The sequence below is a fragment of the Lithobates pipiens genome, unplaced genomic scaffold (genome assembly GCF_037356315.1).
Source record: "Lithobates pipiens isolate NorthernLeopardFrog02 unplaced genomic scaffold, aLitPip1_a1.2 Scaffold_13, whole genome shotgun sequence".
In the NCBI taxonomy this organism is placed as follows: domain Eukaryota; kingdom Metazoa; phylum Chordata; class Amphibia; order Anura; family Ranidae; genus Lithobates; species Lithobates pipiens.
In genome coordinates this window covers 344481885-344493887 of record NW_027507718.1, presented here as the reverse complement: position 1 = coordinate 344493887, position 12003 = coordinate 344481885, and the positions used below count along the sequence as shown (strand labels likewise).

Genomic DNA, 12003 nt, shown 5'->3' with positions numbered 1-12003 from the left:
ATCTATTGGTTGAAGTTGAGTTTAAATTAAAAAAAAATATATAATGTTCATCCATAAAGCAGAATGTGATGGTCTGTATTTTTCTCCAGCTCACATAACTCAAATTGTACAAATTTTAATCACGTATATTGTGGATATCATCATGCAGTCGATACTAAAAACTAGAAAGGTGAAGATCATAGAGGGTAAATGTCTGCAAGAAAAAACAGTATCTACTGTTTAGGGGAAAAGGTTGATCCTAACTTAGTATATACTGTATGACCAAGTATGGCATACACAAAAAAGCATTTGATTTTTGCTTATTCGTGTGTCTCTACCTCAAGGTCATAATTACATTTAAAGTTGTAATATCTATTGCTGAAATGTCTTTGAAATGTATTTGAAATGCTGTATAGCATTTTCATTGATAAATGTTTACATTAGGTATTTATTTGATATATTTGATTTGTCAGCTATCCACCTGATCTTCATGTGATTGGACTCACCAGTGGAATTTTTCGTGTTTTCAAGTGTTTCGGGCCTTAGGCGTTATCAACTTTTCCAAAGAGTCACGCATTTTTCTTATATCAAAAATAAACAGAATTAAAAAACATTTTATGCTCAAAGTAGTATTCATTTAACTATTATAACAGAGTTATAGTCTGTCTCTTTTCCATGTTATTTTTTTTTTTTTCTTTACCGTTCAGCTATACCTGGTTTGAGTCACATCCTGAAACTAATCTCCTAACAGTTGTCTAACAATAGCTGAAAAAGGCATGTAGATGTAGGAAATAAGCACACTGCTAGCATCAAGACATACAAAAATAATATATGTATTTTAATTGTCAAAACATTAATTAATACATACAGTATATAAAAGCAGTTGCCTAAATGTACTGTGACTGCTCTAATCCCACTCGAAAAGGATGTTTTCAAAGCAGGTCATAGCTTATCATTGGATTATTCCTGACAGGAATGGTGCAGATTCTCATTATTCCTGTTATGGTAGTTTGCTGTGTCACTTAAGATTAATAATAATAATATATATCTTTATATCAAATTATATGAATGAGATGATTTTTGGATTAGTTACGGGGGGGGGGGAATTTTTCCTATTATGCCAATTTAATGGAATCATGAGAAGCATACCCTATTTATCACCATGTTTTTGTATATGCTTGCACTATTGGTGTTTTTTTGTGGGCTGTTGGGGTTAGAACAGTGGTATGTTTATTTCAGCAAGGACCTTCATATATTTATTAACTATACCATTTTTGATCATTAAAAAGAAATGCATTGTTTTTGTATGTCTTAGTGCTAGCAGCGTGCTTATTTTCTACCATCTGTATGCCTTCCTGAGTTATTTTCTAGATTTGTGTTATTCGTCACTGCAGTATTTTATCCCTCACTCAATCAATTAGCACTGCTATATTTTATAAGAAAATAATGAGAAGGGGGCTAAACCAAAAACTTCCAACCAGGGCTCCCAAACTTTCTACAGTGTGTTAGCTGTGCCTCTATTCTGGTTAAAGTAGCTTGGTAAGGAGAAACTTGAATAGAGTCCAACATCTTTGGATGAAGAGTGGAGGCTATTATAACTGAACGGGTTGGGAAGAGGGGAGGGGGGTCAACTTCATGTTAATGGGATGTCCAATAAACTCATATAGGCATGATGGTCAGATGCCCACAAAATTTTGGTCATATTCTGTAATATACCTATCATTACTAATGTATATGTGTCCTACCAAGTGCACTAAGGGACATGGATCTCGTACTAGCAGAATGCATGACAACCACATTGAATTTCCGGGCACCACGTTACACCTTGGGCAACAAGAAATAGGAAAATATGCTTCCATCCTATGTGTAGAACAGCTTCAGAACTAGACACGGATTTAGTCTTTGCTGCCATCTAGAGCAATATAAAAGACAAGTCTCTCACGCTCGCCTTGTAGTTTGGTAGTAGCAAATGTCCGATTTTTTCTTTTTTTTCTTTTTTAGATTGCTAAAAATAAAAAAGGATAATCGGCTTTACATACTGTATTAAAATGTCAATACTAAGAAATGTTATTTCCCTGGCTAAATAGCTTCAGATTTTCCAATTTCATCTTTCATTTTTTTGGGACTTGCTTGAATCTGTTTGGTGCCTGCTTAGAAATAGCTTTGCTTATTGTTGATATGTGAGAGACTGTAACTTGAATACTAAGAATGATATAGAAATCTTACAGAGAAAGAAGATTGCATTGGTATGCTGTGACAGATCTCACCAAGTAAATGCAAAATCCCATATTGAAGTCCCCAGTAATAATTTCATAGATGAAAATCCTGATGAGCTTTTTTTAATGTATTTTGTAACTGCTTGCTTTTTGGTTTACTAAAATATATATTATTTGTTGCATATACTTTCTGGGATGGGAAAGAGGGGCAACTATTAGCAAAAGTATGTAAACAAAGCATACACCAGTGCCAAACCCCCATTATCTGGAGAATTAAATTGCAAAAAGTAGTCATTTTAACCACTACTATTGCTTTATACTGGCTTTTGAAATCTCCAAATGCAACCTTTTAGAAATGCAATAAAAGGCTTAGCACTATTATACACCTTTTGATAGTTAAATAGAAACTTTTTTTTTAAAGAACATGCATATACATGAGACCAAAATTAGAAGGAAAGAGGGACAGATGGACTTTGTTCCCGAAGAGGGACAGTCCCTCCAAATCAGGTACAGCAATGCATATGTTGCTTTGTTGTAGCTCACAGAAAATTGCAGTTGCCCATCAGTTGAATGTCTAACTACACTGGCTATGCTGAAAAACCTAAATTTCTACAGTTCCACTGCAGGAGTTTTAATTTTCAGCTTTTCATTATGTTACCTTTATTGTGTTGACTCAACAGCAGTTGCAGTAGCTATGAAATTGGACATATCACAACATCAGTTACTCACAAATGCTGACACAACTCCATTAGGTGGCAATAGAAAATTAATTCTACTGAAGAATGCTGCTTTAGAAAATATGTGTATGTTTTCTTTCCTTACAGGCGTGTATCTTCAGTACCTAATTTAGTTGATCAGCTTTTCTGTTTTTAAGTGTGTATATACAGTATATTTCAAAAGTGAGTAAACCCCTGACGTTTTTGTATATATTTTATTATACCTTTTCATGTGACAACACTGAAGAAATTACACTTTGCTACAAATGTAAAGTAGTAAGTGTACAGCTTGTATAACATTGTACATTTTCTGTCCCCTCAAAATAACTCAACACACTAATGTCTAAACCGCTGGCAACAAAAGTGAGTACACCCTAAGTAAAAATTTCCAAATTGGGCCCAAAGTGTCAATATTTTGTGTGGCCACCATTATTTTCCAGCACTGCCTTAACACTCCTGGGCATGGAGTTTACCAGAGCTTCACAGGTTGCCACTGGAGCTCTCTTCCACTCCTCCATGAGGACATCACAGAGCTGGTGGATGTTAGAGACCTTGCGATTCTCCAGTTTCTGTTTGAGGATGCCCCACCGATGCTTAATAGGGTTTAGGTCTGGAGACATGCTTGGCCAGTCCATTACCTTTACCCTCAGCTTCTTTAACAAGGCAGTGGTCATCTTGGAGGTGTGTTTGGGGTCGTTATCATGAAGGAATACTGCCCTGTGGCCCAGTCTCCAAAGAGGGGGGATCATGCTTCTTTATGTCACAGTACATGTTGGCATTCATGGTTCCCTTTAATAAATTGTAGCTCTCCAGTGCCATCAGCACTCACGCAGCCCCAGACCATGACACTCCCACCACTATGCTTGACTGTAGGCAAGACACACTTGTCTTTGTACTCCTCACCTGGTTGCAGCCACACACATGCTTGACACCATCTGAACCAAATAAGTTTATCTTGGTCTCATTAGACCACAGGACATGGTTCCAGTAATCTATGTCCTTAGTCTGCTTGTCTTCAGCAAACTGTTTGCAGGCTTTCATCTTTAGACAAGGCTTCCTTCTGGGACGACAGCCATGCAGACCAATTTGATGCAGTGTGCAGCATATGGTCTAATCCAGGGGTAGGGAACCTCGGCTCTCCAGCTGTTTTGAAACTACCAATCCCATCATGCTTCTGCCTCTAGGAGTCATGCCTGTGATTGTTAGGGTCTTGCAATGTCTCATGGGACTTGTAGTTTCAAAACAGCTGGAGAGCCAAAGTTCCCTACCCCTGGTCTAAGCACTGGGAGGTTGACCCCCCCACCCCTTCAACCTCTGCAGCAATGCTGGCAGCACTCATACGTCTATATCCCAATGATAACCTCTGGATATGATGCTGAGCACGTGCACACAACTTCTTCGGACGATCATGGCATGGCCTGTTCTGAGTGGAATCTGTCCTGTTAAACCGCTGTATGGTCTTGGCCACCGTGCTGCAGCTCAGTTTCAGGGTCTTGGCGATCTTCTTATAGCCACTGTAGATTAGGGGGAACATGCAAGGACAATAAGAAAGAGCATTTTTGCTTGTACATAATTGGATGATAAAATCAACAGAGCTTCCCCTCATTTCAGATCTTACCCTCAGATTTAGGCCGCGTACACACGCGGGGACTGTTCGCTCAACTTTGTCCGCTGAACAGTGTTTCGGCGGACAGTCCGCTCGTGTGTGGGCTTTCAGCGGACAGTTTCAGCGGACAGTCTGCTGAACAAAGTTTTTCGGAAATTCCGAAAAACTGTCCGCTGAAACTCTGTTTCAGCGAACAGTCCCCTCGTGTGTAGGCTTGTTCGTCAAACTAAGTTCCGCGCATGCTCAGAAAGGATTTACACGCCGAAGTTTGCATTGCAGTGTATAGGACGTCGTATTTTTCGTCCCGTCGTACGTGCCGTTCACGTCATCGCGCACGGTTTCAGCGGACTGTTCGTTCGTCGTGTGTGGGCAAGTCCGTCCATGCTAATTTTGAGCGGACTGTCCGCTGAAACTGTTTGACGGACAAAGTTGAGCGAACAGTCCCCGCGTGTGTACGCGGCCTTACAGCCACTGCACTTCCAAGTGCACTTTCAAGTGGATTTGTTTTTAGTAAATCAACCCCTATATGTCTTTCTCAAGACATTTTGAGAAAGACATGCATTGGCTTGTCAAATTGTTGGCAAGCAATGTATTACATAAAGAGTGGGGGATAGAAGGCTATTAGGAAAACATTTATTTTCTGGTGTTGCTGAGAGTTTGATGTAAACAATTCATTCACACATACTGAAAAGTGCTAAACTATTAGATATTCATATATTCTGCAGATAAGGGTATGAATTATTATATGCAGTAGTTGTAATGTATCGTCACAGCTATAATCCATCTTCATATTTTGAGTTCCAATTTTCTATGTGTTGTTAATATTCATTTTTAATCAAGTCTGTTTTTGCTTGTTTAAAGATTCCATGGAGCCAATTTCATACAGGATATTATCTGGCGATCTGCAAGAGATGTTCTCCATAAACCCCCAGTTTGGTATTATTACTACAGCAAAGCAACTGGATCATGAAACTCAGCCTGTTGTTGTGCTCACTATCCAGTCCCAACTAGGAAACTCTCCAGCCTATAGTAGCACACAAGTCAATGTAACTATAACTGATGTGAATGACAATCCACCTGTATTTCCAAGAGAGAATGACAGAATAAGTGTGCAGCAAAACACTTCTCCTGGCAGTGCCCTGTATATAGCTCAGGCACAGGATATTGACAGTGGATACAATGGACTCATCTCATATAGCATTGCAAGTGAAAACCAGGATGTGTTTGTCATTGACCCCAATTTTGGAATCTTGTACCTCAATACTACTTTAACAATGGTGTGTGAACATATTCTGCTGATAACAGCTGAAGATAATGGACATCCGTTCTTAAGTTCTCTTCTTACATTAACCATCAGTGTCACAAAGCCAGACACAATTAACACTTTGACCTTTGGTAATTTAGCGCATCGAATTGAAATCAATGAAGATTTTGCAGTATATTCCAGAATCTTCCAGGTGAAAGCATACATTGAAGGCGCACAAAGCCAGCTGTCAAAGATTATTTACTCTTTGCGGCCTGAAAGTTCAGTTCCATTTGCAATTCATCGCAATACCGGATCGATTTTCTTGCGTCGGTCTCTGGATTTTGAAAGAACCAATGTGTACAATCTGATCGTAGTGGCAAGCTGTACAGACTTTGTAGAGGAGCAAACGGCTTCTACTACAGTAATTGTCAAGGTCTTGGATGTTAATGACAATTCCCCTGCTTTCAGTCAAACCATGTATTTTTTCACCACTGTGGAAAGTTCTAGTCCTAATGGAGTAATTGGCACAATCACAGCATCTGACAAAGACTCTGGGAAAAATGGGCAGCTTTCATTTTTCCTCTTGTCCGAAGAAAATTATTTCCAAATCAGTTCGAAGACAGGTAATGTATAGGCTTATCAACTATGTTGTTTTCAGACTTACTAGCTGGAATAGCCCATCAATATTCAACATAGGATTAGCATCATAGAAGACAATATTTTGGCATCCATATGAGGCCTTGTGCATACCATGTTTTTCTGCACCTGTCCCTGTAAGGGGATACAGAAAACCATTGTTCTCCATGTGCCCTGATCATACCACAACATTGGTGTCTGTTTTCTGTGCAGAACAAAAAAACCCCCACGTGACATCAACATTGTGATGTAAACAGGGCACATAGAGAACAATGGATTTCTCTGTGCCCTTGCAGAAAATTTATGTTACATATTTCCACGCAGAAAAAACCCCTCACGTGACAGAAGTGTTATGCAGTGAATACGACACATAGGAAACTTGTGTTTTCTTTGTCTCAATGCAGAGACCTACATAATAAATAGAGCGAGATGTCACCAACACACCATGGATCTACAAAACGTGGGTTCAAAGCTTCATTCATCCATCACATCATTAAACAGCAACTTAGCCACGCAGGACCCCTTCATCAGGCATATGATCTGGGCGCTGGACACCTGCCTAATGAAGAGGTCCTGCGTGGCTGAATAAACCTTCGGACCCAACTTTGGAGACCCATGGTGTGCTGGTGACATATCTCGCTCTGATTGTTCACGGTTCCAGCCGGTGGTCGTTTTAGCACCCATTTTTAAATACAGCCACTTTTACAGGAACATATGCATTGGGAATAGTGTGTTTGCTACGTAATAAATATGCACATCTCTGTACATAGTGTGAACAAGCCCAAAATATTCTATGCAAGTCAGATCTGTGCTTTTTTCCATCAGTTTTTATGCACGTGCGGTGTGAATGAGGTCTAAAAGGAAACAAATACTGGGAGCAATATAAAGGTTTCCATTGGTGATATGCTTCGGAAAATGGTAGTTGCCTAGCTGTCTCTGACCCTCATACTTTTTAAGTCACTGGTCTAGAATTTGCAAACAGCCGGTGAAGTCAGAACCTCTAATTTCCATACTTATTGCAGGTCTTTCAAACAGAGTCTATAATCAGCATGGCAGCCAGTGAGCCAATATTTCAGCCAGGTTTACTTTAAGTCCAGCACTTTCATAAAATGAATGATAAATCAAAAAATCAAAAAACCCAATGAGAATGGGAGCCTTGAGGCTCTGTTCACATTTACACATTTTAGATGTGTTGCATTAGCAGAAATCCTGCTTGCTGCAACTTTAATGTGGTTTCCAGCAAAAAAAAAAATGGGTTTCATAGATCTGAATGGTATCACATGTAATCACATGGTATTGCATGATTGAAAAGCTTGTATTTATGAAACAAAACAAAAAAAAAAACGCTTGAAAATATGTGGTTCTGAAATAATCTCTATACCAACATTCTGATAAACAAAATTAAAATTTTTAATTCCTTTTTAGCATTGGCCAATCATCCTTCCGGTGCCTGCTTTATTTCAATATTTTTGTTATTTACTTTTTCAATATGTTGATGTTCATTAGAAGCCTTTGTTTGCATGTTATCCTTTATCTTTGTTCTGTGCTTTAAACTATTTATGTTAAGTTTCAGTGTATTTAATGGCAACTAGATTTATTTAGGTGTTTATAATATGTTTGTAGAAACCTATTTCACAAACTAAAAAATGTACATAAAAAAATGCATATTAGTTAAAATGGGGGTGATTTACTAAAGGCTAATGGGCTGTTCACTTTCAGAAGGGAATTCTCACTTTACAGGGGAAATTTCCCTTAGCTTAGTGAATGTGGTGACTTGCCACTGACTTCTATCATCCAATAATGTGCAAGCAAAAATACTGTTTTTTTTTTGTTTTTGTTTTAATTTGGTTCCTTTGCCTAATGGGCATTCTTTGCAAAGTGGATTTTCACCACATTTACCAAGCTAAGGGAAATTTCCTTGCGAAGTAAACTATGCCTATTTACAACCCCACTGTGTCATGCTATGCTGGACAATTAGGCTCCATGCACACTGGATTAAAAAATGTTGCTTCTACAGGAGTTTTGTGTTCTGCCTGTAGAAGCGGCTCAATGTTATCCTATGTGTCCATATTCATTAGGACGTTTGCAGACATATATTGAGCTCAACGTTTAGAAGCAAGAAAAAGAAAACCTTCTGGTACGCGTTTCTGATTGGAGCTCACTGGCAAAAAAAAGTAAAACTCTTCTAAACTCGTCTAGACTTTTACAAAAAATGCTTTATATGAGCGTTTTTTACTCCCAAGAGAACAGATGTTTTTTTTAAGCCCAGTGTGCATGGAGACTTATAATGAGCCTTGTTGTTCATCCATGTGGCATAAGGCTTAAATTGAACCTCTCTCCCATAGGCTTATTTAATAAGGCAGCCTAAAGTACAGCTGCTGTGGGCAAAAACTAGACACCTAAGACGACCAATCAGAAATCTTCTGTGAACTAATATGACTGCAGAAACTGGAAAGCTACTTGGTTGTGATTATTTGCAAAAAAAATTAAAAATCACTTTTATTACCGCTGTATTGAACCTGCAAATCATACCATGTTTTTGTGTCTTTCTCTGCATTCTTTAGGTGAAATTATAAATTGTGCTGCTTTAGATCATGAAAAGCAAACACACCATCAGTTTACTGTGTTAGTGACGGACCATGGCACTCCACGTCGTAATGCCACAACCACAGTTTACATCACAGTTGCTGACCTTAATGATAACAAGCCATATTTTCCACAACTGCCATTAGGAAAGCAACTGCATGTCAAGGTTTGTTAAATATTGGAAAGTAAACAGCTGTGTAATTTTACTCCTTTTGTGAAAGCTGGCTGCCACCTAGTGTTCTGTCTGGATGCTGCACCGAGCAAGATGTTTGTGATTACAATTGTACAGTAATTGTTCCTTTTTAATATATTGTGCTAAGATACAAAAATTGTGTAGAAACAAAAAAAAAAAGCTCATTAGAGGGAATAAAAAAAAAAAAATGCACAGGAAATGTGAATGTTGTGCCAGCAATGCACTATAATGTTTTATCAGGTGTTGTTGTAATGAGGCATCACATGTTTTAGGTTTAATAACTCACCAGCTTTCAATTCTTTTTTTCCAGGTTCCAGAAGGTCAGAAAGGACACATGTTGGTGACAGCTGTTTTTGCAAAAGACCCTGATGCTGGTGGTAATGGGACAGTACGGTATTCATTGTCTTCCGGTAAGCAACAACTTGATGCTGTTTTATGAGATGTGATAATAGTTGTACTAATTTTGTGTTTTACGGTTTACATTATACATCCCATTTTCTTGTTCAAATATTGTATTATTGTATAACAGTGTGCACATCAATACACAAATATCAATATACAAGGGGAAAAAGAGACAACAACAAAGAGACACAGAGTATATGTCATCAACAATTGGTTTGTTGAAAGAACAACAAGAGAGGGGCCTTGACCAGACATGTAGAACTCAATAGTGTATGATATAAGAGAACAATCCCCCCGCGAGAGGAGGGTAGGCTACAAGGTAAGGCCAGTATTGGAAGTAGCAACAAATAAATTCTAGTAGGAATAACATATATCCAGTGGCAGATGGTGCTCAAATTTTTTTTTTGGGGGGGCGCAAACAAACTGAAAAAAAAAACATCAATTGCAGCCTCACTCTACCATCAAACGCAGCCACTGTGCCCATCAATTGCCACCACTGTACCCATCAAACTCATGCCACTGTGCCATCAAATGCCGCCACCATGCCCATCAAATTCTGCCACTGTGCCCATCAAAAGTTGACACTGTGCCCATCAAAGGCTGCCACTGTGCCATCAAATGCTCCCGCTGTGCCTATCAAATGCTCCCACTGTGCCATCAACTGCTGCCACTGTGCCATCAAATGCTGCCACTGTCTGATCATTTGCAGCCACTGTGCCATCAAATGCTGCATCTGTGCCATCAAATGCTCCCTCTGTGTCCGTCGAATGCCACCACTGTGCCCCCCTGCACACCATCTGCCCGCCACTTGCCCCGTCTCGGTGGGGCAGCGGGTGACAGCGGTGAGCGGCGAGCAGTTTCCTCCTTGATGTCTTCTCCCATCCTCTCCTATGATTAGATGTCTGATAGGCGTCCAATTACAGCGCCTGTTGTTTCAGCCAATCAGGTGACAGGTAACAGACCTGAGGAGAGGCGGTTCAGTGTTAGGGAAGCAAATATTCATTCACTTTTCTAACACAGCTGAGTGAACTGCTGAGTGAACACTTCTGGTGCCTGGCGCCTGAAATGCCCTATAGAATTATTCAGCCCTCAACTATTACACCATTAAGAACAAATTTTAATCATAAACATATAAAAGAGGTGTTTTAAACTGAACTCCAAGTCAACAGATGACTAAAAAATTGAACTACAGAAAATATAATTAACCTGCCCCCCTTCCCCAAAGCACCACCCCATGTTGAGGGCACGCGTCCTGGTACGGCTCAGGATGGGGGGGGGGGGCGCTCGCTTGTCCCCACCCCCTTTCCTGACCGGACGGTAGTGTGCTCAGATAAGGGTCTGATATGGACCTTGGGGGGGACCCCCACGCTCTTTTTTCGGGGTAGGGCTTCCCCTTTAAGTCCATACCAGGTGACGGGGCCAGCGACGTGTCAACCTTGCCGCTGAAGGTGGCGACATTGACTTCCTTTGCTAGTCCCGGCTACCTGGAGCCGCGTTCAAAATGAACGGACTTTTCTCTGTGCGGGAAAGTCCGTTCATTTCAAAAGTACGGCGCACTAGCACACACACGACCGTATTGTCGGCCGGACTGCGAGTCCGCCGGACTTTTGGGTAAAAAAAAGTCCGCCGGAGCTCACACACAGGCGGATAGTTTGATCGTGTGTACGCGGCATAAGACTCCCTGGTCAATCGAGTCGGGTCTGATTGGAGAATCAGAAAGAAAAAAGTGAATATTAATTCGCTATCGTCATACAACTCTGCTCTGCCATGTACACCAGCATTTTGTAAAATCCAGCAACCCAAACTTTCATAAACTGGCCAAGCTAGCTGATTTTTCTCTCAGTACAGCCAAGTGCATAAAATGTATTTTTAGAAACTGATGTCAGTTTTATTCATGTTTCTTTTTGTTTTCAGATGATGATCTTGGTCATTTTTTTATTAATGCTTCTACTGGTGAAATTTGGACAACACAACCTTTCTCAGTTAGCCTGAAGTCATACTATTGCTTAACAGTAACAGCAAGGGATCAGGGAGTCCCTCCTCTAGAGGAATATGCAACTGTGAATATTCAGGTGAGGTTACAAGTGTATTGACCTATTGTTGTAAACATCTTTAAAGAGAAAGTAAACCCTGATGGGTTTTACTTCCTCTTTGTTCCCCTGCAAACCCTGCAAAGTAAAAGCATAATGGGCTAGTATGCATCACATACTAGCCTATTATGTGCCACTTACCTGCAAACGAAGACTGTGGTGTCCCCGCTGGTGGACGCATCCATCTTCTGTCCTCTTCCTTCCAGGGCCACGGACTCCGGCTCTGTGACTGGCCCGGAGCCACATGACGTCACTCCCATGCATGCGCGTGGGAGCCGTCAGTCACAGCACATACTGTACGAGTGAGGAAACGGCACAACGTATGGTCCATCT

The 12003-nt window shown here is 40.2% G+C and overlaps 1 protein-coding gene across 1 annotated transcript in view; it reads left to right on the top strand.

Moving 5' to 3' along the window:
• The window catches only part of DCHS2 (dachsous cadherin-related 2), a 408274-nt gene that overhangs the window by 317510 nt on the left and 78761 nt on the right, over positions 1-12003 (top strand). The window contains exons 5-8 of the mRNA XM_077477070.1: positions 5379-6386; positions 8964-9151; positions 9489-9588; positions 11495-11652. Coding sequence (XP_077333196.1) covers positions 5379-6386; positions 8964-9151; positions 9489-9588; positions 11495-11652 — 1454 coding nt within the window. The remainder of the gene's footprint in view (positions 1-5378; positions 6387-8963; positions 9152-9488; positions 9589-11494; positions 11653-12003) is intronic.